General features: G+C 43.8%; 1 protein-coding gene across 6 annotated transcripts in view; it reads right to left on the minus strand.

The window, feature by feature from the left end:
* Window positions 1-25,534, minus strand: part of nfixb (nuclear factor I/Xb) — a 437,817-nt gene that overhangs the window by 379,400 nt on the left and 32,883 nt on the right. The window contains exons 1-2 of one of the 6 annotated variants that reach the window (XM_072564244.1): window positions 20,691-20,886; window positions 20,299-20,424 (exon numbers count right to left, since the gene is read on the minus strand). The exons of 4 other annotated variants lie outside the window; for them this stretch is intronic. In XM_072564244.1, coding sequence (XP_072420345.1) covers window positions 20,299-20,325 — 27 coding nt within the window. In that variant the 5' untranslated portion in view covers window positions 20,326-20,424; window positions 20,691-20,886. Of the gene's footprint in view, window positions 1-20,298; window positions 20,887-25,534 lie in introns of those variants that run through there. One more of the 6 variants, XM_072564243.1, reaches the window with a different exon arrangement.

The raw sequence follows: 25,534 nt of genomic DNA on the forward strand, positions 1-25,534 counted from the left end.
TCAAAACATAAAGTTACAAATATATATATAATATATATATATGCACACAGAGGTGTACAGGCACAAACATTCACACATGCTGAGACACACACATTTACAATGACACACATAGGTATAGTTATGCATACACCCATGAGCGTGCACACACGCACACACACACGTACCTAATCATACACATACACAAACACAATGTGAGCATACACACATGATGCTTGAAACATATTAAGATGACCCATTCAGCTAAGCAAATTTTTAAAAAGAATGGAAAGTTGAGTGAGACAGTAAAGAGCAGGATCTGCATTTTTTGCTAGGCTGTTCGACCTGCTGATGCTGGTGGAAGTGGGCTGCCACTTTGTGTCAGAGATTGGTCCACTTTTAGGCATTCACTTGACATAAAACTCTTCAATACTCACTTGGGTATCCCCCACTGGCAGCTGCATTTTTATTTCTGCTTTATATCTGTCTCGTTTTTATTCCTGTCTTTTTCCATCACCTTCTCCCACCATTGGCCCCAAAAGTAAAACATGAAAAATCTCTCCTTGCATTCATTCTGAGATGAATTTGCCCTTTTTATTCCCGGTGAGATGTTTGATGAACTAAAACTCAAGCTAAATCCTTAAGAAATCCTGAGGTGGGGTACAATTCCAAAGCAGGTAGCAGCCTGCATCTCCACTATTCCCCCCTCCACTAACATTCTATGACCCAGTACTTCACCGGACGGATACTCCTGGCAGACTATTCATAAAGGATACCTTCATCTGACTTGGGAGCTCATGCACTTTAATATAAGAAAGATTTGCATTTATATAGCACTTTTTCTTTAAATCCCATGCCATCCCAAGATTGTCACACCCAATGATGCAGTTTTTGTAGAATTATATAGCACAGAAAGAGATAATTTGTCCCATTGAGTCCTTACTGTTTCTTTGATAGCATTAGCTAATTAACACAGCTCCCCTGCTATTTCCCCACAGCCCTGCATGTTTTCTGCCTTCAAGTATTGATCCAAATCTGAAAGTTCTTATTGAGTCTGCTTCCACTGCCTTTTCAGGTAGTGCTATCCAGATTACAAAAGCTCATGGTATTAAATCATCATAAAATCTCTACATTGTCGAAACATGCCATTTGGCCCAACAAGTCCACAATGACCCTCCAAACAGTAATCCTCCCAGACCCATTCCCCCCACATTTATCCCTGACTAATATACCTAACCTAGACATCCTTGGACACTATAGGCAATTTAACCTGCCAATTCACCTAACCTGCACATCTTTGAATTGTGGAAGGAAACCCATGCAGACACGGGACAAATGTGCAAACTCGACACAGACAGTTGCCCAAGGGTGGAATTGAACCTGGGTTACTAGTGCTGTGAAGTAGTAGTGCTAACCATTGAGCCACCATGTCGCCCAATCTCTCATTGACTTTCTTTGCTCCAGATCCTTCTGCATGGTTGAAGTCAATCATTTCTTGCTCAATTTTACAAAATTTCTATTCCATCACACAAAGGTTGTGACATTCTTACTAAAGTATGATCCCCATAATTGGACAGGATTTTCCAATTGAGCCTATACTGTGACTACTAACACCTTAGCATAACTTCCTTACTCCGATATTCTATTTGTTAAGCCTGTTATCCTGTCATCTATTTTAACAGCCTTTTGGAGTTGTCCTGCCACCTTCAAATATGTGTGTACATGAACTCCAAGTTCTCTTTGTCCCTACACACTTTTCTATTGTGCCATTTAGTTTATATTATCTCTCCTTGTTTGTCCTTCCAAAATACATCACTTCACACTTTTGAAGAATAGAAAACTCCAAAGTCAATTTTCACACAGCAAGATCTCATAGACAGTGACATAATAATAATCAGATCATTTGTTTCAGTGATGTTTGTTGTGTGATAAATATTGGCCAGGACACCAGGTTTCCTTCATATCCACCCCCCAAGAAGGCAGGCTGGATCTCAGTTTGATGTATCATCTGAAAGTCAGCACCACTAGCAGTGCAGCAATCACACATGGTGTCCTCCTTGAGCTTACACACAAGTCTCTGGAGTTGGAATTAAACCTATGACCTTCCAATGCTATTGAGAATGCGACCAACTCAGCCAAACTCATAGTCTGATACTAACAGTGGATATAAGATTGATGTATGATATTCAGCCATCTGCGACTGTAACATTGCTTCCATAATTTCCTTAACCAGATTAAAAGAATGGAGAGAGGAAATTCACACCAGCATAGCAATCCACATTAACTATTATTCTTGATGGCAATTTCTGAGCTGAATTTTTTTATGTTTGCATTGTCTGACTGCAGCTGCTATCTCCTCCAGCCCTCCAAGTTCACTGTGCTCCTCTCATTCTGGCCTACTGCATCACCGCATTTACTTTACTCCACCAATGACCAGCTATGCCTTCAAACGTTTGAGTGTTCAGCTCTAGAATTCTTTTCGTAAACCTTTCAGCCTTTCCCTCTTCCTTTAAGATGCTGTTTCAAGCCTATCTCCTCAAAACAATCATCTGAGCAAGCACCTCTTTACGTGGTTCAATCTTACATTCAGTTTAATAATCACTGCCATCGAGCACATTGCGGCATTTTACTATAATAAAAATCCCATAAAAATAAGAGCTTAAGATGTAGGCCATTCAACCCATCAAGCCAATTCCACAAGTCAATGGGATCGGGGTTGATCTGATAATCCTCAATTCAACTTTCCCGCCTTTTCCTCATAATCTTTGGAAGGAAACTTGCAGCTGGTGATGTTCCTATAAATCTGCAGCTCTTGTCCTACTAGGTGGAAGTGGTTGTGGGTTTGGAAGGTACTATCTAAGGAGCCTTGGAGAATTATTTGCAATGTGTCTTGCAGATGGTTGAGACCCCCACCCCCCATCCCCTGAGAGATATTCCAAATCCCCACAGAGAGAGGCACTACATCCCTACAGAGAGACACCCACATCTCACAGAGATACCCCATCCCAACAGAGATACTCCCCACATCCCCACAGGGATACTCCCTACATCCCCACAGAGATAACCCAGATCCCCACAGAGATATTCCGCATTACACAGAGATAATCCACATCCCCACAGGGATAACTCCCATCTCCACAGATATACCCCACATCCTCACAGAGATACCCCACAACCTCACAGACAGACCCCACATCCACACAGAGAGACTCCCATCCCCATAGAGCTAACCCACATCCCCACGGAGATACCCCGACATTCCCACGGAGAGCACCTCATCCCCACAGAAATAACCAACATCTCCACAGAGATAACCATATTCCCACAGAGATACCCCACATCCCACAGAGAGACCCCCACATGCCCACAAGTATCACATCCCCACAGAGGTACACCACATCCCCACAGAGAGACCCCTATTCCCACCGAGAGCCCCCTCACCCCCACAGAGAGACCCCCATCCCCACAGAGGTACACCACATCCCCCAGGGATAACCCACATTCCCAAAGGCATATCCTCACATCCCCACAGAGAACCCTGCATCCCCACAGAGATAACACACAGAGAGACCCCATCTCCACAGAAATAACCCACATCCCCACAAAGAGACCCCCATCCCCACAGAGAAACCCCCATCCCCACAGAAGGACCCCATCCCCACAGAGAGACCCACTTCCCCACAGGGATAACCCACATTCTCACAGAGATAACCCACACCCCATAGGGAGACCCCCCATCCCCACAGTGATAACCCACATCCCCACAGAGAGACCCCATATCTCCACAGAGAAACCCCCATCTCCACAGATCTATTCCACATCCCCACAGGGATATCCTTAAATCCCCACAGGGACACCCTTTAACCCCACAGCAAAACACCCTCGTCCCCTATAGAGACCAAACATCCCCACAGATACACCCCACATCTCCACAGAGAGACCCCCATCCTGATAGGGATACCCCCACATCCCCACAGAGAGAACCCATATCCCCATACATTGCCCTACTTCCCCACAGAGATTCCCCACATCCCCACAGAGATACCCCACATCCCCACAGAGAGACCCTCACATCCCCACAGAGATTCCCCACATCCCCACAGAACTACTTAACATTCCCACAGAGAGACCTCACATCCACACAGAAATACCCCACATCCCCACAAGGATACCCCACATCCCCACAGAGATAAACCCACATCCCCACAGAGGTATCTTGCATCCCCACAGAGATACATCCACATCCCCATAGATGCCCCCCAATCCCCACAGAGAGACCCCCACATCTCTACAAGGTTACCCCAAATTCCCACAGGGATTTGCTACATCTCCACAGAGATACTTTAACATCACCACAGATACCCACAAAGATACCTCCAACCACGTAGAAACGTCCCAATACTCCCATGGCAGAGCATTTTGACCCAGAATTGACGAGGACCATTTTCCTTTAACCTGTTTGGTTTCAACCACTCGCACACACTCACTTCAGCGCACTCAATGTAAACCAAAAAGGCAGCGAATTAGTGGCCGTTCAGTAGGCTGTAATTAAACACAGCACTTTGATGGAAAGACTCAACCTGTGGTATCATCTGTAGAGTTTGCTGCCCTCAATTATTACTCACTCTGCTCTCCCCTGTCCATTACAGCTTAATTAAAAATTAAACTAATTACAGGTTGGCGTCCCAGTTTCTCTATTATATTTAATCTGTGTATCTAACCCGCTGGTGTCTTCGCCCGTCCAATATCATCGCCCGCAGCAGAAACCATAATAGGCGAAAAAAAAAATCAGTGAACGGCAGATCACTGGAGAGTGCTAGGGTCCACGAGCGCCATTATGACCTGGTTGGGCTGAATGGCCTGGTTTTGATTCATATTCCCTTTCACATAATAAATATTAAGAAGTTATTTACCCCATCCCTGAAGATGCATTGGATGGGGCGGGGGTGGGGGGGCTAAGGGGCAGTTAGGACCTTAATCTGCCCCTTTGGAAATATTGGATTTACCAGCCATTGCAGTGAGTAAAATATAGTCCGGATTGGACTCAGGGTTAACTTCAGTCTGTTCATCGACTCTTGTTTCCAATTGCATTTAATCCACATCTTTGCAGCACTGTGAATAATACACCATCTCTCCAACATCTGTCTTTCCCCGAATACTTCTGGTGGGCTTGGAAGGATGTGCGAGGAACATACCAGCCAGAGTTGATCCTCAACTCTGAAATCAGATAAGTTCTTTAAATTTCATAGTTTGTTTTTTGTCAAATAATCCCAAAGAGAGAGGGGAGAAAATTAGCAAGCAGCGAAAATCAGCGATTTCTCCAGTCAACGCCGGTCTGGCCACAATGAGAAATACGGAGAACAGTTTCTCACCCCCAGAACTCAGTCCCAGTTGTAGAGATGTATTATTCGTCCACAATAGAACGGTGCAAGACCCGGGAGGCTGTATTCGGCCAATTCTCGCCAATCGCTGGGTTTCAGACATGATTCGATATTGGGTTGCTAGTTTGCACAGGACATTGCTGCGGGAATTTGTTTCTACGTTACCTGTGGAGCTGTGGAAGGCACTGTCCTCTCCGCAGCTTCAGGGTTGCAGGCTTCCAGTATCAGAACGGGGTGACTATTTGAGCTGGTACTAATTCTGGATTATACTGTGAACCGGACAGAAAAGGCTGTTTTATTTGAAGGAAGCTTAGACATCCGTCTCTCCAATATCCTGGCCAACATTCCGTCCTCGATCGATATCACTTAACAAAAAAAATTGCTAAGGTTCTTGTGGCGCAGTGGTAGTACCCCTATCTCTGAGCTAGGAAACCCAGGGTTCAAGTCCCTATCTGCTCCAGAGGTGTGTCATAGCATCTCTGAACGGGTTAGTTCGGAAAACATGAAAACAAGTTAAAATGAAACTAAAACCTGAAACAAAATTACTGAAGAATTAGCAACTGTGGACAGAGGAAGCGTCACTTGACCCAAAACGTTAACTCTGTTTCTCTGTCCACAAATACTGTCAGACCTGCTGAGTTTCTCCAGTGATTTCTGTAAATAAAACAAGTCAGGATTGTATAAATTGTTATTCTCTAAGTTTGGCTTCTTGTGTCCCAGTCCTGAATGAGGCTAAGAGACAAACCTTGGATCTGGTGTTACGTTTAGGCAGTTTAATAAAATATTGATATGGTCACTTCTCTTTCACTGTTTGATGAAGTGTTTTGTGAAAATTGGCAGCTGTGCTCCCTACATTACAGGTCTCTGCATTTCAAAAATACTTCCCTGGCTGTCAGGTTCTTAGGGAACGACAAAGGTCATCAAGGGTTCTGCAGCAACGTGGGCTTGTCTTGCTTTCTTTTCCATGCATCGCAGACCACAGAAACCTGTTTGGAATCACACTGAGCACTATGCCAGTGCACTGCTGAAATACTACCACATTGACCAAAAATAGCATGGTCAAACAGAAGCCTTGACACCATACTGTCTGTGATACATCAACATCTTCAATCATGTAGGCAGCTCCCTTCAGGGATTGAGCGCCAGATTTTCCACCCTGCAGTGGCGAGCTGAAAGGTGCCAAAGCAAAGCAGGGGTTTCCAAACAATGTTGACTAAATCCTAAATGTTGGGAGGTGGTCTTGTAGCACAGTGGGGAACACAAATGTCTCGAAGCTGGAAGCACTGGTTTAGAACCTTCCTCAACTGAAGCCCAAGGGAGGTGTGTGCATAATGCAACCAAACTGAGTTACTATCAACCTGTAAACATCCAAGAGACCAATGGCAGGTGGTAAGGGTGAGAGATTTTCTTGGTTAGCATGGTAATTTTTGTGGAGTGGTAATTCTCAATGTACAGACTAATGACCTGTTCCAAGAAAGCCTTGCTATGAAAACAGATGTCAGCAGATACTTGGGTCTGCCCCACATGCCACAGGGAGGAGAAGAAGAATGGTTGGTTCCCCAGTATGTGCCACTGACGCCTCTTGGGAGGCAATCTCTGTGTTGTGGAGCAGCCAACATGTATTATTTAAGCCTGTTCAGATTTTCAGCCACTGAGGAAGGAGTCAATATTTTTGATTCTGCCTGGTGTAATTTGCCACATTTTGGTGGACTATATTGCCAAAACACCCATGAACATCATGCCAGTAAATTGTTAAGTTTACAAAGGAAAAGCCAATAGACTCATCCTGTTCACTTTAATTCTGTGGAGACACAAAGTCATATAGCATGGAAACAAATCCTTTGGTCCAATTCATCCTTGCTGATGAGATATCTCAAATTAACCTAGTCCCATTTGTCAACATTTTGCTCATTTCTGTCTAAACCATTCCTATTCATATACCTATCCAGGTGCCTTTTAAACGTTGGAATTGTACCTGCCTCCACTACTTCCTCTGGTTGCTCATTCCATACATGCATCACCCTCTGTATAAAAAGTTACCCCTCAGATCCTTTTTACATTCTCCTGGGCAGACCTATGTACTAGATCAGTCATTAAAGTAATTAAAAACCCATGGATGAAGCCACATTACCTTTCATTAAATTTCCCAATGTACTTTCATATTCTCACACCAAATTGATCTTTGGTATAACTCACCTTGCTCAATACAAGGCGATTGGTATAGATCTCAACCATGTTGCAAGGCTGTCGAAGGAAGTCTTTTATATTTTTTGGGCCTATTATGGCTCAATTTCCACCAGCTAAGTAAAGAGCTCGCCCACCAGGTTTCTCTACCATCCTCTATTCTACTTGTCCATTAATGCCAGTTGCTTAAGCAGGTGACAGGGCATCTTTTGGGTTCCAGGCTGCAGTTCTGTTAGGCCACGACAACGTAAGGAGGAAAAAAACACACTTCACAACAGAACTGCCTGGAATAATATACTTCCATCAGGACACTGACAGATTGATTGCTTCACCCTGTTTGCAAGTAATTTCTTTGCAAAGAGAACTTTTCATGTGAATGAAACAATGTTGCTTTGAAATCATTGTTTTCTCCCTGTTTCCAGGAAGGGTTTGACTCCAAATCTGGTCTGTTATGTGAATTCCTGGGGTCAGGATGATGGACAGAATGGCAGAGTTTTGTTCTGAGCCCCAGCTGGCATTTAAGTTGTCAAAGCAAGCCATTACTGAATGTCCCTCTGACATGTGCTGACCCTGTTAAGGGTTTCTATTTCATTCATGCTCTTACCCCATAGCTTGCTCCTTCCAAATAGTACACATCAAGCTGCCTTTGGAAAGTTCCTATTGAATCCAACTCCACCATACTTTCAGGCACCATTCTCACTCAGTGACGATATTATCTTCCATCTCCCCTCAGGTTCTTCTGCCAATTATTTTAAATTAATCTCCTCTGGTTGCTGACACTTCTAATCCTAGAAGATTCCTTTTTAATTTATTCTTTCTTCTTTCACGGGACATGTTACAATATTTATTTCTAACAGCCCTTGAATGAAGAAGGCCATTTTAGAGGGTAGTTCAGAGTCAACCATGTTGCTGTGAGTCTGGTGTCACATGTAGGCCAGACTGGGTAAAGATGGTAGATTCTACAATGGGTATTAGTGAATCAAATGGGTTTTTATAACAATCGATGATAGGCCCACAGTCATCGTCATTGAGACTAGTGCCAAATTACAAATTTTATTAATTGCACGTAAATTCCACCAGTTGCCAGGATGGGATGTGAACCTGTGTCCCCAAAGCATCAGCCTGGGTGTCTGGATTACTGGTCCAGTGACATTAGCACTGTGCCAGTATTTCTCCTAACTCCATGAAAATTACTCCTAATTTTGAATATCTCCACTAAACCTCACTGTTAGCTTCTCTACTTTCCGAGATTTTTCACATAGCTGAACTACTTCTTCCATGGCAAAAAATGAGAGCATCTGATTTCCTGTTCCTAATGTATTAGCTCATGCTAGTGTTTGGTTCCAATGGCAACATGAGCCTTTTGTTGCTTAACCAACTTGAGTATCAGCGGGCATCTCAACCATGTGGAGCATCACAACTGCAAACCCTCCTGCCTGCAAATTGTACTCCCACTGCACATCTGGAACAGCACAGAAGTGGGCTGAAGTAATCCCTTATGCCCCGCAGGAGTGTTATCAAATGCTTGGTCAAAGAGTGAGGTTTTAAGGAGCATGGTACTGGAATAGAATGGTGGATCAGAGTGAGGAGTTCTCATGGCACTGTGGTAGGATCCTAACCTCTGAGCCAGGAAGTTCAGGTCCAAGTACCCAGCAGCTCATGAGGTATGTCATAATATTCCTGAGCAGGCTGATTAGAAAATATCTGGAAGCAGGATAATTCAGGGAGGAAATTCCAAAACTAAAGACTGAGGGAGCTGAAGGCAGGGCCACCTACGGTGGGAGTAATGGAAATTGGGGGTTGTGGAAGAAGCCAAAATTGGAGCAGCCATCCCTGAGAGCTGCAGGAGGGCACAAGAGGTGAGGCAACTGTTGCCTCATTTGAGGATTCAAAACATGCCCCCAATGAACACACAAGCTGATTTCATGTACCAGAAACAGCATTGTTAAATGTCAATTAATCAAGATCTCTGATTTTTCAACTGTTTTGAGGCATTTAAAAGATATCAAGGGGCTTGAGAAGAAAGCAGAAATATGGTTTTGAGATAGAGGTTCAGCCATGGTCTGATTGATAGCAGTGCTGGGCAAAGGGCTGACTGGTCTACTCCTGCTCCTGGTTTCTATGTTTCTGGGACTTCAGGACAAAAAGAAAACACCCAAATTAGTATTGTAAGGGGCTACATGAGGGAACTAGGAGTAGCAGAATCTGCAAGAAGGCTTCTATAAAATGATGGAGGAAAACATCGATGAGGAGAATTAATACTAATACTGACCACTTGGGCTGCAGGCTGTATCTGCACTGTGGGGTCCATTTAGTTCTATATACAGTCCATGTACATGTCCTCATGGCAAGCTCAATACCTAACAAAGATTTCACCAACTCCATCCCAGTCAGGTACTCATCACCAAGGCTCAGCGTGTATAGCCATGCCCAATCCCCTACCCCTAACTCCATGTGCCTCTGAGCCTGCCAGTGCAGTAGGTGCTAGTTTCAGCCTCTGAATTATGGCAAGCCTCTCTTCCACATGGGCAGCCTTCTCTGAAATGGGAAGAGCTGTCAATTTCCAGGATTAGAAAGTAGGGGTTTGGTTGGTAGAACAAGAGTGTAAATTCAGATTAGTGGCCATCTCCTGATGAAGATTTTACAGTGCGAGATCAAGATCAAACCCAATTGTCATACCTTCTCTGTTGAAACTGTTTAGGCTAGGAGCTGATGAATGATATTTGTAAACATGAGTACAAGGTAAGTGGGCTTGGAATCCAATTCCTAACAAAAGTTACAAACTGGAGAAGGATACTGAGGACAGAATAAGCATAAATGCCTGTACAGGATATAAAAGATGCCACTAGGTGAGGTCAAACAAATTATTCATGCAGTCCTAATGAACTGTCCTCCCGAAACAACAACACTTAAAACAGATTATCAGGAATGTGTACCATTCCTGATGACGGGCTTATGCCTGAATCGTCGATTCACCTGCTCCTCAGATGCTGCCTGACCTGCTGTGCTTTTGCAGCACCACACTCTCAACTCTCCAGCATCTGCAGTCCTCACTTTCTCCTGAAATGCTTTCCAACCAAGGGATAATCTTTGTGGATGCAACCCCTGTTATTAAGTATGCAGTTGGGAGAGGCAAATTGTATAAAGCAAGGGTAGTACATGAAGTTTTACTACAGGGTCTTGACGAGATTATATCTGGAGAACTGTGCATAGTTTAGATCTGCTCCTTTGAAAAGAATATAATTGCATTAGCATCAGTGCAGAGAAGGTTGACATGACTCATTCTCAGGATGAGGGGGTTATCTGGTGAAGGAATGTTGAACAAGTTGGCCCTACACCTCCTGGAGTTTAAAAGAATTAGAGATGATCTTATTTAAACATATGAGATCTTAAGGAGACTGGATGGAGGTTAGAGGGAATATCGAAAGGATGTTTCCTCCTGTATGGGGAGACTAGAACTAGGAGGCTCACCCTAGTTAAATAAGGGATCCCACTTTTAAGATGAATATAGCAAGTTTTTTTTATCTTAGAGGTCATTAGGGTGTGGAATTCTCAGCTCAGAAGGTAGTGAAAGCTGGATCTTGAAATTTATTCAAGGCTGAATGAGACTCTTAATAGACAAGGGAGCCAAGAACAAGGGTACTGGTGATGGTCGGCCTGGAGGGATGGAGGAGCGCAACAGAAAAATGGAGCTGAGATAACAACCAGCTTAGCCATGACATTATTGAATGTCCAAATTGCCTCACTGTGTTACTAAGTTCATGGTTCCTACATTCTTATATTCTGATGGTCATGTACTACCCTTGCTTTATACAATTTGCCTCTCCCAACTGCATACTTAATAACAGGGGCTGCATTCACAAAGATTATCCCTTGGTTGGAAAGCATTTCAGGAGAAAGTGAGGACTGCAGATGCTGGAGAGTTGAGAGTGTGGTGCTGCAAAAGCACAGCAGGTCAGGCAGCATCTGAGGAGCAGGTGAATCGACGATTCAGGCATAAGCCCGTCATCAGGAATGCTTCACAGACTCTCATCTGTGAAGCATTTCACAATGTTCAGACCTTCCAAACCCCCTCTGCCATTGCGCTGAGTCTGCATCCCAACTGTATTTTTCCACCTAGGCTGGTTCACTATCCATTGATATCCTAAACCTTTTGCTTTCAGTTTCCAAAATTCCAATTGTCCCTCAGCATCGCCCAGTTTTGAGTAGAGGAATTGTGTGAAAAAATGCTGCCTAGCTCTCATTTTAAGATTAGATGTCCTCATTTGAAATTTCTCCACTGGAATACAGAGTTTTAGCAACCATTCCCCACCCTCCACCATGAATCCTCCATTGGCTTGGATCCAGTCTTGAGAAAGGCCTCTTGCTTGAGGTATTGGAGCTGCCACTGGTGCCAGTGTGTGATAATGCCTTTTAAAAAGGGAAGGTGGTAAAATGAGGGATATGTGATTGTACTGAAGATAAAAACAGTTACAGGGACCCATATCAACGGTAAATTATAGACAGAAAAATGATAACTTCTCAGCAGCCAAGATTATTCTGAATGAGATCAGAACAAGAGGAAGGAGGATTTCCACTGTGATTTCCTCCTTAAACTCCAAGAATATATTGTATGTTTTTAATGCTTTTTTTTATGTTTTTAAGGAGCAAGAACCTTAAAGGCATATTGTTTAAATGCAGGATGTATTTTCTCTGGTAAATTGATAGTTCAAAGCAAACATGCTGGGTTGACCTCTTGCACCCATCCTCCAGATTAATCCCACTATGTGTAATCATGTGGTTGGGCTAATTTATGTTTACAAATCTCAAAAAAGGGGGAAGAGATTTCCACTATGTTTTAGCACTTCAACCTTCACTGTGCAATTTGCTCCATAAACCAGTCTTTTGGCATTTATTTCAGATTTAGTTACACTGTCACCAAACACAATTCCTTTAAGTCTCTCTTCCCTGGCCTCAAAAAGTTTGTTCCAACCAAACTCTAATTCACCCAAGACTTCCTTGCTCATTTCCTATCCCACACTAAGATTTTGTTCTTCTTTCATGAGACATGGGCATCACCAGCAATTGTTGCCCATCCCGTGAACTGTATAGTCTTTAGGCCATTTCAGTGAAGAGTCAACAAAGTTGCAGTAGCTCTGGAGACAAATGTGGACCAGAATAGGTAACCATGGTAGATTTCCTTCTTGAAAGAGTATTAGTGAATCAAATGGGTTTTTACTGATTTCCCAAACATGGGGTGGCATGTCAGCTACTTCACTGATAGGCACCTGGGTTCATTTTCAGCCTTGAGTAACTGTCTGTGTGGAGTTTACATGTTCTCCCTATGTTGATGTGGTTTTTGTCTGGGTGCTCTGCTTTCATCCCACATTAGGAGAAAGTGAGGACTGCAGATGCTGGAGACCAGAGTTGAAAAGTGTGGTGCTGGAAAAGCGCAACAGGCCAGGCAGCATCCAAGGAGTAGGAGAATTGGCGTTTCAGGCATAAGCCCTTCTTCAGGAATGAGGCTCATCCCACATTCCAAAGATGTGCAGATGGATTGGCCAAGATGTAAATTAACCAGAGTGTTCAGGGATATGTGAGATAGCCATGATTAATAACTCCACGTGAGGTTTGGTGGGTTAGGGTGGGGTTCTCTTTGGAGGGTCAGTGTAGACATGATTGGCTGAATGGCTTCTTTCTGCATTGTAGGGCTTCAATGCTGTACACACACCGCCTTACATATCACGGGTAAGACTACTGGGTGCAGTTATCCATTGTCCTTAAACCACCTCCTCAATGTCTGAGCACCAGTTTATCACTACTAGTACATTTCCAACTCTAGCCTCCATTCTATTCTCAAGAACAATGCATTGGCTATTCTGGATCTGTCCTCTGGTATACCATCCCCAACACCCATTCTCCTCTCCTCAGCTTTGAGGTCCTCTCCCCAACTTTCCAAAAAAACACAAACTCTTCACTTGAGCCTCCTGAATATTTCTGAATTTCTCAGCACTGCCTCTTGCTTCAGTGAAATGCCCAGGGGAATGACATGGGGTTTTTTTGGCAATGTTACCATGCAACTTTGGCCTGGAGCTGATGTAGTTGAAATATTCAGGGTCTGATATCACCCAGACACACTGAGGTGAGGGATGTGTGAGTAGGAAATATCATGTCATTTCAGCAGTGCTTTGTCACTGTGTCACTGTGTGGGATATTTTATGTTGTATGTCAATCAGAGACGCAGTGCCATGGACCCACTGTTAATATTAATATCTAAGATCATTCTGTATGCACAATCCTGTCCATGCAGGGAAACATCCTTTGCCCGGAATGTCAGTTTTGCTGGCAATTAGCGAAAAGCCTATAGTTCATGTCCATTGGTATCCTATGTCCTTTAGCTTTGATTGGGCACCATAGATTTGGCAGTTTGTCTCAGCTGCCAGTGCTTTTCTCTCTCTCTCTCTCTCTCTCGAAGGTTGGCAGATTCAAGTCCAATTCCGCTACGCAAGCACGCCATTCAGGCAGGACTGAGGAAAGCACAGCACTGCGATCCACCAGCTGAGATGGTAAACTGAGGTCCCAACTTCCCATTCTGGTGGATCAGAGATAGTGTTATTTGAAGGTGAGAATGTGTCAGTAAGGAAGTGGCTGCAGGGACACAAGGGTGTCCCAGCCAACAATTCTCCCTGATGTAATTATATCACACTTCTCTCCATTCATCCATCTGCTGTTTGTGGGATCTAACAGCTGTACTGGCCTAGTAAACAACTTGATTCCACATCAAAGTGAAAAATATGTCAAGTGCTTACCCCATTATAAGTAGCATGATAAAGTTCTATATAAGATGCAAAGTTTTCTATTGTACACTACCCCAATATGATTAGAAGTACACTGTTGATGCACACGATAGATGTCAACACACCATGCTTAAGAGTTCATTGCTGCAATGCCAAATCTTACTTTTTAAAAAATTTACTGTTTATTTAAACTACACTGACAGCTGGAATACTTGTTGAAATATAGTGTATTCTAATCTGACAGACAACAACAGCAACAATTTGTATATCCAGAAAGGTAAACAGTCCCAAGGTATATAATCAGACAACTATTTGACACTGAGCCACATGGGAGATATTACGGCAAGTAATCAGAAATGTTCCTCATAGAAATAGATTTTAAGGATGGTTTTTAATGAGGAGAGAGAGGTAGATGTGAGAGGGTTAGAGAAAGGGGTTTCCAGAGATTTATTTTTGCCTAGGCAACAAAAGCACGGTGAAGCGATGAAAGTTGGAGATGTACAAGAGGCCAGAATAGAAGGAGTACAGATATCCAGGAGTGTGCAGGGCTAAAGGAAATTACAGAGATGGTGGAGAGGTTAAAGCTGGAGGGATTTGAAAACAGAGATGAGAATCTGGAAATACTGAACAAAAAGGAGGCTCGCAACATCAAACATTTTTCATGCCATAATGAGAAAGTCATATCCTGGATGACAGATTTGATGTAGTGTACACAATGGATTTTGGACTAGTCTGGTGAAGCAAGTGTATTGTACAACAATAAAGCTATTGAATGCACTACAGCAATAAATGCAGAAAATATTGGGAATACTCAGCAGGTCAGGTCGCATCTCTGGAGAGAGAAACAAGAGTTAATGTTTCACATTAACAACCTTGGTGAATGTAATCAACCAGGATAATTGTGAATACTTTGGGTGATTGTCATCAAGTAACTAGTGCTGGAAAGGTAAAAGTAGGGTGGATGTGCTAACCAACTGGTCAAATCTAAACTTTGTCATGCAATCAAACAACCCTGCGTTACCATGGGACCTTTCTCTGTCTCAACATTTCCCAAAATATTTTACCTGTGAAGTTGAAACATGGTCACCGGTAGAGTGCCAGGTGACAGCCAAACAGTGCACAGCAAGCTCCCACAAACAGCAATGCTACAGAGACCAGATAACCTGCCTTCCTAGTTTTGGTTGAGAAATAAGTATTGGCCAGGTCACTGTGGAGAAACATAGAAAATAGGAGCTGGACTAGGCTATTTGGTCCTTCAAGCCTGCTACACCATTCAATAGGATCATTACTGATCATTAGATCTAGCACCCTGTTACAACTTTCACCCTATACCGTTTGATCCCTTTAGTCGGAAGAACTATATCTAACCCAGCGTATTAGATGTGACCACACACCCACGTTCCCACTCCCATACTCTTGTTTAAAATACCTCAATGGGATCTCTCATGAGAGGGCACCCAGGGTCTCCGAGTAATATTTTCACCCAAAGCTGCATCTCAGACAGGGCAGCACTCCTCTCTACTGCACTCGGACCTGGGTTTTGCACTAAAAGATTTGGAGAGGCGACTTGAACCTCGCCCCACTTTGAAAAGTTAAACCTTTAGGCTTAGAGGCACCAATGGTATTCACTGAGCCGAGCATGAAGTAGGGAGGTCAGCTTGAAGCGGAAACCACCCAGTAGAGAGGTAGCCTCGTCAGGAGAGCATTGGTGATGGAGAGGGGAGAGGAGAGAAAGATTGGTGATTGAAATAACCCTGAGCAGAAAGGTTCGCCAGTAAAATAACGCAACACCACCCCCAACTCCACCAAAAAAAATGCAATCGCTCAACAGAGAATTTGGACTGATAATGAATCATGTACATTTGACACTTGTCGGTGGTTTCAGCAGACGAAGACCCCTCGAGTGTGTTCCACCCTATAATTCGCCATCTGCTATTCTCCATATAATACGCAATGCCATTGTATTCTAAAGGCAAACCATTACAATCCTCCCTCCCCCCTCCCCCCCCCCCCCCCCCCCGCCGCCTTTGAGTGCCAACACAGAGAGGAGAAAATGTACCAGGTACTGGGGAGGACGATTAATGTGAAAAATTCATAAGAATGTAATTTGCCACTCACAGCCCTCTTACAAAACAAAAATACCGCAGACTATTTTTAAAGGGAAACGAGAAGAGGGTGCCTTAATTTGTTTCATTTGCACACAAGCCTAACAATCTAACGGAGAAAAAAAAACATGTTGGCAAATATAATGAAAGAGGTGTGTAGGGTCCCATTGGGGAGGAAAAGGCAAAATGCCGCATTTGAAAACCCTTCCCTTTGTCCGCTGATTTGGGATGAATGGTTTGGAAATGCCGGGGATTTTTTTTTTGCCCAAAATGTACGTATCCCGTTATACCTCGTCTCTTTGCAGTAACTGAACCATTCGGAGCGGAACACAACACTGGCGCACGAAATTCCTTGGCCGATTTAATAAGAGGTTCTAACAGATATCGGAATAATTCATCCACTGAACCAATGGCCAGCGAATGTATATTATGCTTCTGAAGGCGTATTCAGACTTTTTTCTTTACCACACGTGTACTGACAAAAACCCAAGCTATAAACTCTCAACTCAGACATATATCTCAATTATTTTTAAGGAAATCAGCATAATCACTACAGAAATCGATGCTCTTTATAGTTTTATGCCTCTCACAATAATCCCTGGTTATCGAGGAAGCGAATCGATATTAGAGCTTAAAACTTTGAAAAGAAAGTTCTGCTGGGTCTTGAGATAGAACTTGAACATCCCTCGCCATTTCATGATAGTATATTATCCTTCTGAAGACGTATTTTTATATTTTTTTAAATTCTGCTGCAAGCACAACCATTTTCAAACGCAATAGTAAAACGATGAGGAAAAGACCCTTCCCCCCCCCCCCCCCCCCCCGCCCCAAAACTTGTCTCCCAAGTTATTACAAAAAATAAGCATACAATCCTCACATCTCATCTCTGAATCTTCGGGACAGGGTTGGTCCTAAGAGTGTGATAACTGCCCTCCCTCCCCCCCGGGTTTCGTCAAAAGAGTGAGGGAAGGGGAGAATGTGGAGACAGGGGTAAAAGAAACGGCCGGAGTTCCGCTTCCGTTCCAGTTTGGGCCGAGCGTGGATAGTCCACCTCCATCTTGCCCCTCCCCCATCCATCTTTTACATGTGAATCCCCGTCCAGTGGAATAGCCCGTCATTGAGCGCCGACGGGGAATCCCGGGTTTAAGAGAATGCCTGGCTCAGATAAGAGGCGACAGAGGCATGTTCCCACCATCTCCCACTACTCTGTTAACAAAACATCCTTTGGTGAAATGCACTTGGATAACCTATGGTACCCCCAGTGAGGGACTTATTGGTCCAAGAGGAAGGGGCCCCTGATGCACAAAGTCAGGACAGTGATCATGAAATGGGGCTGCGCACTTCATCATTGCAAAACTGCACGTGTTCCCTCATCTCCTGCTTCCTCCAATATCCCCAGCGCAGGACATCACAGTGGACAGTGTAGCCGTGATAATCAAGACTGTGTAGTTACCCTCACACACGATCCCCAGTGTAACATGAAAGGCGCAATGAAAGGCGTAATATCTGACGGTTCTGGGTAGACACACTAAGTCCAGCACAGAAAGAGTTAAACGGAGCAGCGCTTTCGCAAACACACATTTACCCTCGTCCAAATATTCCCGAATGAAGTAGCTGGTAGATTCGAATTTATGTCAGGGAAAAAAAAAGTTGAATTCATACCATTCCTCACAACCACATTTCAATATATATATAGGCACCGCGACCATTCAAAAGGTTCTTACGCATTATTAATTCATATTTTGTCACTAATAGGGAATTAATCACTACCGTCACTTATTAATTAATGAATAAGCAATTAAGTAAGTGGGACACATAATCGGACCGCATGTACTAGAACAATGCTTCAGTGACAAAACTCAAAGGTCTGATATATTTGCAAGTAAAAACTGAATTTTAAAAAAACCTGCACGCCTTGTTGAAAAATAAGTTCAAGAGAGCGCGATTTTATTTTCAAATGTTAATATAGCACGATTTAACGTCACCTCCTCCGTATGAACTCTGTAGAGAACACGGAGAGATACACTGGCAGATTTAAAATAACAGTCTGTGAGGACCCAGGTGTTCACCGCCTCCGCTCTCGCTCCTCAAGGTTTATTTTCCTTCAGAGCACACTTTTTATTAGGACATTTTTTTTAAAGTCAGCTTTCCTTTTCATAAATTGGAAGACAGGGCTTTGAAAATATAAACAGCGCTATTAACGAGCTTCATCTATGTGTTCTCATGACCATTGCATTGTATCACACACCGCAGAATCTGTTGGATGAGCCGGTGTTGCAAACGCGGTTATTATTTTATCGGATTTTCATATGGAGCGGGGGGGGGGGGGGGGGCGGTAGCTGTGTAAATCTTTGCTAACAACAAGCGATTGCAAATTCAAAATTGCCAACGATCCCATAACCGCTGCGAGGTTGACCCCACAGTTTTGTAATTTTGAAGGAATGACTTTGATCAAACGGGCAAATTGAGCGTTATTAGATTCTTTACACCTTGCTTCTTAAAGAAAGGGATTGTAACTAACTGACAACAATCAAAATGAGTCTCTCAGATGCACAAAAAAGCTGGAATTTCGGGTGTTCAAGATTATTTTTACTATCCAAAGTCTTGATTTGGTACCTACGAGAAAGGAGGTAATATCCATGCAAAAGTATAACAAAATACTACAGATGCTGAACATGGGGAGGTCACAGAGTTAACGTTTCTCCCTCCAAAGATGCTTAGCAACTGCTCGTCAGCATCTCCACTTTTTTTTCTGCTTTCGGTTTAAGTTTAAACTTTCGGTCCCTGGTTATAAAGTTGGGGTTGGCAGCTCTTAATGTACAACAAGCCAGCGCTGAACAGAAAGGTGTCCTTTGATGTACAGTGTCAGTGAAGAAGGATAGGGAGTTCAGCAATTCCGGTTCTACTGGTGCTTCCTACACTGAGTGAACTGCTTGTTACCGTGAAAAGAAAATCAATTAACTGCAACCGACGAGACCACAAGTCCCACACACAGCTGCTAAATAGGCACGTTATACTGTCCCATTCCCATACAATACCCAGTATCAGTATCAGCGCAAGGATTATATAGATATATTTTTAAATACACTACAATTTCAAAATCACTGGATTCATATTTCACGCAAAACATTTCTTGATATTTAGAGATCCACAGCAGCTTTGTTTTCTTAATTTTTAAAATGTTAGTATAACTTTTACATAACTTCCTACAACAGCACAGAAACACTCGTCACAATGAGCAGCGACACTGCCAGATAGATTCAGATCGGAATCGGCCTACTTAAAAAAACATATACATTTCTGTTACCTAATACCGTACAGACCAGACCACGCCACAACTGACAGTTAGAATTCTAAGAATACAGCAAACTCCTGTCAAATTTCCCACTCCTGAAAAGAGTACAGAGGAACAATACAAACACAGGCCTTACGCCCATTTCAAAATTCAACTGCAGACAAGTTAGCAATAATTCAGACACGTCCGCCTTGTTTCTTGGTTCTCTCCCTCTCTATTCTGTAGCATTGACATTGAGGCTGCTATTCCAGATTGGAGATGAATTTGTATAAATTTGGGGTAACCGCCATTTTCTGTAATGACAGCCATGTGCCGGAATACAGAGGAATCTGGATTGATGCCGTCAATGTACATTCCGAAGAGAGAGAGAGAGAGACGAAAAACACACACACACGCACACAAAACCAGGGAAGGAAGGGTGGCGGAAGGGAGGGGGGAGGCGTGTGATGCGGATGGGAGAGAGACGCACAGACTGGAACAAAAGTAAAACAATCGCATTTTGCATACAATATATCCTTTCTTATTTTATGTAGAAAAAGAAAATAATTGTAAATAAATCCAGCGGAGCCAAAGATCATTACCTGAGTCAGGCAGAGCGGGGAGTACATAGTTACTGCGGTGTAGAATGAGTTGTGTTAGAAAGCCGGTTTCAGACTCTGTGCAGGAGTCTATTTTCCATCCTGAACTGTAACCCCGGCCTTGAACTTCTGAAAGCGAAAGTTAACACAACGTTGAAGCCTGTGAGTGTGTGTGTGTCTGTGTGTGTGTGAGAGAGAGAGAGAAAAAGAGTAGACCAGAAAGAGAAAAAAAAATACAAGCTGTACTATGCACGCTGCCGTTTCACAGCCTTTAACAACACGGGCAGCACACAGAAGAAAGCACAATTCACCGCAAAGATTGTTGTCAAAAACTTTCTCTGCTTTTTTTTTGGGGGGGGGAGGTGGCCAGCTACACGTGACGTAATGAAACTAACCTGGCAATGTTGACTTGGGGAGAGAGAGAAAGAAGGGGGTGGGTAGAGGAGGAAGCGAAAATGAGAGGAAAATACAGCCCCGGCAGTGGCGTTCGACTTGTCAAACTTTGCAAAGATCGCTGGACGATATGAGGCACTCGGAAACAGACGGCTCCCTTTCCCTGAGAGGCAGTGACACCGCCGCTTGCGTTCCTCTCTGTCTGACGATTCGCTCTCCCTGTAATGGGAGTCATCAGAGCTCCAGTAATCTCCCCTCCCTCTCTCTCCGTTCAACGAAAACACACATACAAAAATAATATTTTATTTATTTTAAAATTTAGGGCAGTAATGCTCTCTCTCTCCCCCTCTAATCGCATTCCCGTTTCTCTCCGACCATTTGTATTGTCCATGTGAAGCGAATACGAGCAAAACTTGAGTTCGGATGGAAACTTTTCTCTCGTCGAACGCTCCCCCCACTCCCCACTCCACCTCCTCCATAAAGAAAACACAACGGAATAGACGGTGTTTACACAGCTCCGGTTTTTTTTTGCTCTCTGGAGAGAACTCTCTCCCGCTTTCAGACAGAGACAGAGAGAGAGAAGGGAGTGGAATTTGGCAAGCGTACAGAGATAGTAACGCGCCGCTCCTGCAGCCTGCAGAACCCGGGGTTTGTGCTGCTAGTGCGGAGAGAGAGAGGGAGGGAGGGAGCTGCAGTCTGGCTGCAATCGCTGCGTTTTGTTCGTCAAAGTTATTATGCCGCTTTATACTTGAAAGAAGGCATTCATATCTCAACTTTATTTTTTTAAATATAAGTATCCGAAATCCTTGCCTTTAAAAAATATATAGAGAAGTGGATACCATCGATTGCAACTGCACGTAACTTGCATTAGGGATTTGTAAAGTACTGCCTGAAAAATGCCTTTTTTGTGTATGTTGAAAGGGGACAATGAGAATTGGAAAAAAGGCTGTTGATTTCCTCCTCCCCACCACCCCTCTCTCTGGCTTCAAATAAGTTACGTTTATAGAGCTTAGGAAGGTTTTGGAGCGAGCTCATCTCGAGCTGAAATCCATTTGTGTATGTGTTGTTGCAAAAAATTGCCTCCCACCCCCTTCCCTCCCCAATATCGTACGAGTCACGTCTACCGCTCCTGCCTCTCCTTCCAACCCGAGATGTCAATCAGCTGCCCAGGATCCCTGGTACCCGTTTCCAGGCTGGTCACGGGCAGCATTACGACAGTAGAAAAAGTGTGTGTATGTGTGTGTGTGAGAGAGGGAGGGAGAGGAGACAGCAAAGGACAGATCCGCTGGCAGCAGTCTCTAATGGTTTCCTCGGAGGGGCAAAAGGGGGTTTGCAGATACCCAGCAGCAGGGCAGGACGTGAGCTCATTGCCTCCCTCAACCTTCCTTTCTCGCGCCCACCTCCCCCTCCGCTCCACTTGCCATTAAAAGCTGATTAAAATGCTTCGTGTACCGCTTTGAGAGGAAGCAAAAAAAAATGCTGCGTTTCTCCCATGTTAATCATAGTCCTGACAACGCTTTCTATTGGCACAATATTAGTGTCCCTAACTTCTAAGCTAGGAGGCCTAAGTTCACCTGCTCTAGAGGTGTGTAACAACGTCTTCTAATAAGGTTGACAAAAAAAATCTCAAACGGTCAATGTGTGACCCCTTTCAATCTGAGGAAGGCAGCGTCAACAAAATTGTGTGATTCACAACTTTTGTGTTTTCAGCCGCCCTGAGTCTGTGAGTCTGTGTGTGTGTGTGTTTGGCAGCGGCGGGGGGGGGGGGGGGGGGAGGGTGGTGAGGAGATGGCGACAACGGACTTTGTGAGGCAGATTGTGACGAACTCACTCTGATGCTCTCGGTGGAGGTTTCGCTGCTTTTAGCCGTTTCTGAGACCTACGTGTGTGTGCGCGTGTGGCCGTACAGTTCCACATCGTCACTGCCACACTATCAACTGTCGAGATTTCGCCTGGGTGTGAACCTAAGCTGTAATTGACTAGCAGTTGAGCTTTGGGGTTAGTCTTATTTTTAAAAAATTGAACACCACTCCTTAGCTGCCAGGTACAAACTTAAGAAAACGGTATTCACTTGTTAAGTTCAGCACCAACTAACTCACATGCACAAGATGAACTTCTCCCTGTTTAATTCCAGGTTTCTTGTCAGTGCACATTGAAAGTTTTTAAAAATCACATTATCTTAGAATAACAATTAAACTTTACTTTGAAAGAACTGGGTATTTTATTTGTCAATGACCAGGTTTTATTGGTGTCTTTTAGCCTGTTTTTATTGGCGTTTGATTTGCCTCTTGCTGTTTTATACAAGAATACTCTGGTCGGTGTATTTCGATCTGTTAACGCAGTAAAAATAAGTCTAAAGTGATATGGGACAGCTCATCTCCACCAACCTGTTACTAAAAATAGCACACAGAGCCACTTTTGGGTGTTCTGGTGATCAGCTGATAGATTAGTCAGCTAACCTACATCCAGGCCTCTGACAGGGCAGCTCTGTAATATGCAGAGCATCCAGTGCTCAAAGCTTCAGGAGCCAGTATAACCAGCTCCTGGGGAGTATATTTATAAAGCTCTGGGGATGTGGAAGAGGCGGGTGGAGGCTCTTATTTGTCCTGGGGCAAGCCACACTCCGTGGTCCTGGGGGGAGGGAAGTGTGGATAATTCCATAATATACCTTTGCATTAAAGATGCCTGACCACCTTCAAACTAAACTGGAAATGGAACAAAAATGCACACTGTGCCACTTTCGCATTCTTCAAAGGTCTCCAACACTGCCTTCGGTTCCTCCCAGTGTCTATGGTCCCAGACTGGGAACCCTCCGACTTCTCTGAAAGGATGTAGCCACCCTGGTTTAATCTATCCTGAGAAAGTTTTGTGTGGTGGGCAAGGCGCCACCAGGATGGGAGAGATGGTGTTACTGTCACTGGACTAGAAATCCAGAGGCGAAAGTGAGGACTGCAGATGCTGGAGATCAAAGTTGAGACTAGAGTGGTGCAGGAAAAGCACAGCAGGTCAGGCAGCATCCAAGAAGCAGGAAAATCGATGAAAGGCTTTTGCCCGAAATGTTGATTTACTGCTGCTCAGATGCTGCCTGACCCACTGTGCTTTTCCAGTACGACTGTAATCTTGACCTAGAAATTCAGAGGCCTTGGCTGTTGGTGACAGGGGTTCATATGCTACCATAGTAGCTGGTGAAATTTGAAATTAATTGACAAAGTCTAGCACTGAAAGGTAGTCATGTAATGAAAAACTTGTGCTGAGGATGGTGCCCCTGCCTCTAAGACAGCAGCACCCAGTTTGAGTCTCACTCCTGGATTTATGGCCAAGGGAGATGTGTAGTAACACAGCCTTATCAATCCGTAAATTCAGCTAAAATGCCTGCTATGGTACATGGAGGTAGGCCATAGATCAGCCATGTTCCCACTGAATGGTGGAACAGGATCGAGGGGCTGAATGGTCTACTCCTGTTCCTCTGTTCCAATATGGCAGGCAGTAATAGAGGGAGAATTTACTTATCAGCAAGAACCATGTGAGAGTTGCAGCCCATCAAGCCTGCTATGTTAATAGACTCCATGTGGAGGTTCTTGGCATGAACAAATGCCAAGGGTTTATCACATTCCATAAAACCATCATCAACTGGACCAGTTACTAATGGCAATGTGCAACCCTTACCTGATCTGGACTATATATGACTCCTGACAGTGTGGTTGACTCTACATGGCCCAGCAAATCATCCAATTGTAGCAAACGACTATAGAGAGCAAATGGACCTGGCAGGTGGCTCACCTTCTCAAGGGAAAGTTTGTGATGGGCCATAGTTGCTGGCTCTGTCAGTCATGGCCACATACTATGAAAGAATAATTAAAAGCAAAGCTTATACCCAACATCTTCCTCAAAGTTATGTCTAAGATCACTGTTCCAGGACTAGGGAGTCAGAGGATTGAGTTACCTGATCAGTTAATTATGTTCTGTGTCTTTTTTGAAGAGTCTCACAGTCTCAGATCTTGTGAGACTCAGGTAGTGATTGGGAATCATGGTTGGCACTCTCCTCATTGAAACCAATTTTTTTTGTTATTTCTGCTTAATTCTTTGCACATTTGTCAAGTTTTGAAACATACAATTTGTTCCAACATTTCTTGTGGTCATCAGGGAAAAACAGAGGCCTAATGGAGTTACTGGGCCTGACTGCTAGGAGTGGTTTTTGACTACTTTATATATAACCACAAACTCCAGAATCATTCAGTTAAAGGCCTCTGTGTTAACTCTACTACCTCACACCCTTGGGCTTTGAGGCCATTTATGATACCAGCAGCACTTGCTGATTAAGTGGAAGCATTCAGAAATATGTGAAGCAGATGTGTGAACAATGCAATGTTAATTCCTTGTAGTTCAGTTTTTGCTTGAATGTTTAGTCTATTCCAAGGACATGCTCTCTTTTTGTTTCCACCTTTTGCTGGCTCTCCATCCCAAAAAGCATCTCATAATTGCCTTGTACCAAAAAGGGTGTGGGCATGTCGATTAGCTCAGTTGGCTGGAAGGCAGAGTAATGCCAACTGTATTGGTTCTACTCCCACACTGGCTGAGATCACCATTCTGGATTCTCCTTCTCAGCCTCTCCCCTGTGGTGTGGTGACCCTCAGGTTAAACAATCTCTAATTGTCTCGCTCTAATTAGAGAGTAGTCCTACGATCCAGAAGGACTATGGTGACTTTACAACAGCCAGTGCCAACTATAAGGAATGACTAGCTGGAAAGACCTAATTCCATGTGGTCTCTTTAAAATCCAGAGAAGCATCCGACCACTTGCTTAACAACTTCTCATAACAAGGGGGTGAGTTTGGGAAATTTCAATC

Source organism: Chiloscyllium punctatum, chromosome 46 (genome assembly GCF_047496795.1).
Source record: "Chiloscyllium punctatum isolate Juve2018m chromosome 46, sChiPun1.3, whole genome shotgun sequence".
In the NCBI taxonomy this organism is placed as follows: Eukaryota; Metazoa; Chordata; class Chondrichthyes; order Orectolobiformes; family Hemiscylliidae; genus Chiloscyllium; species Chiloscyllium punctatum.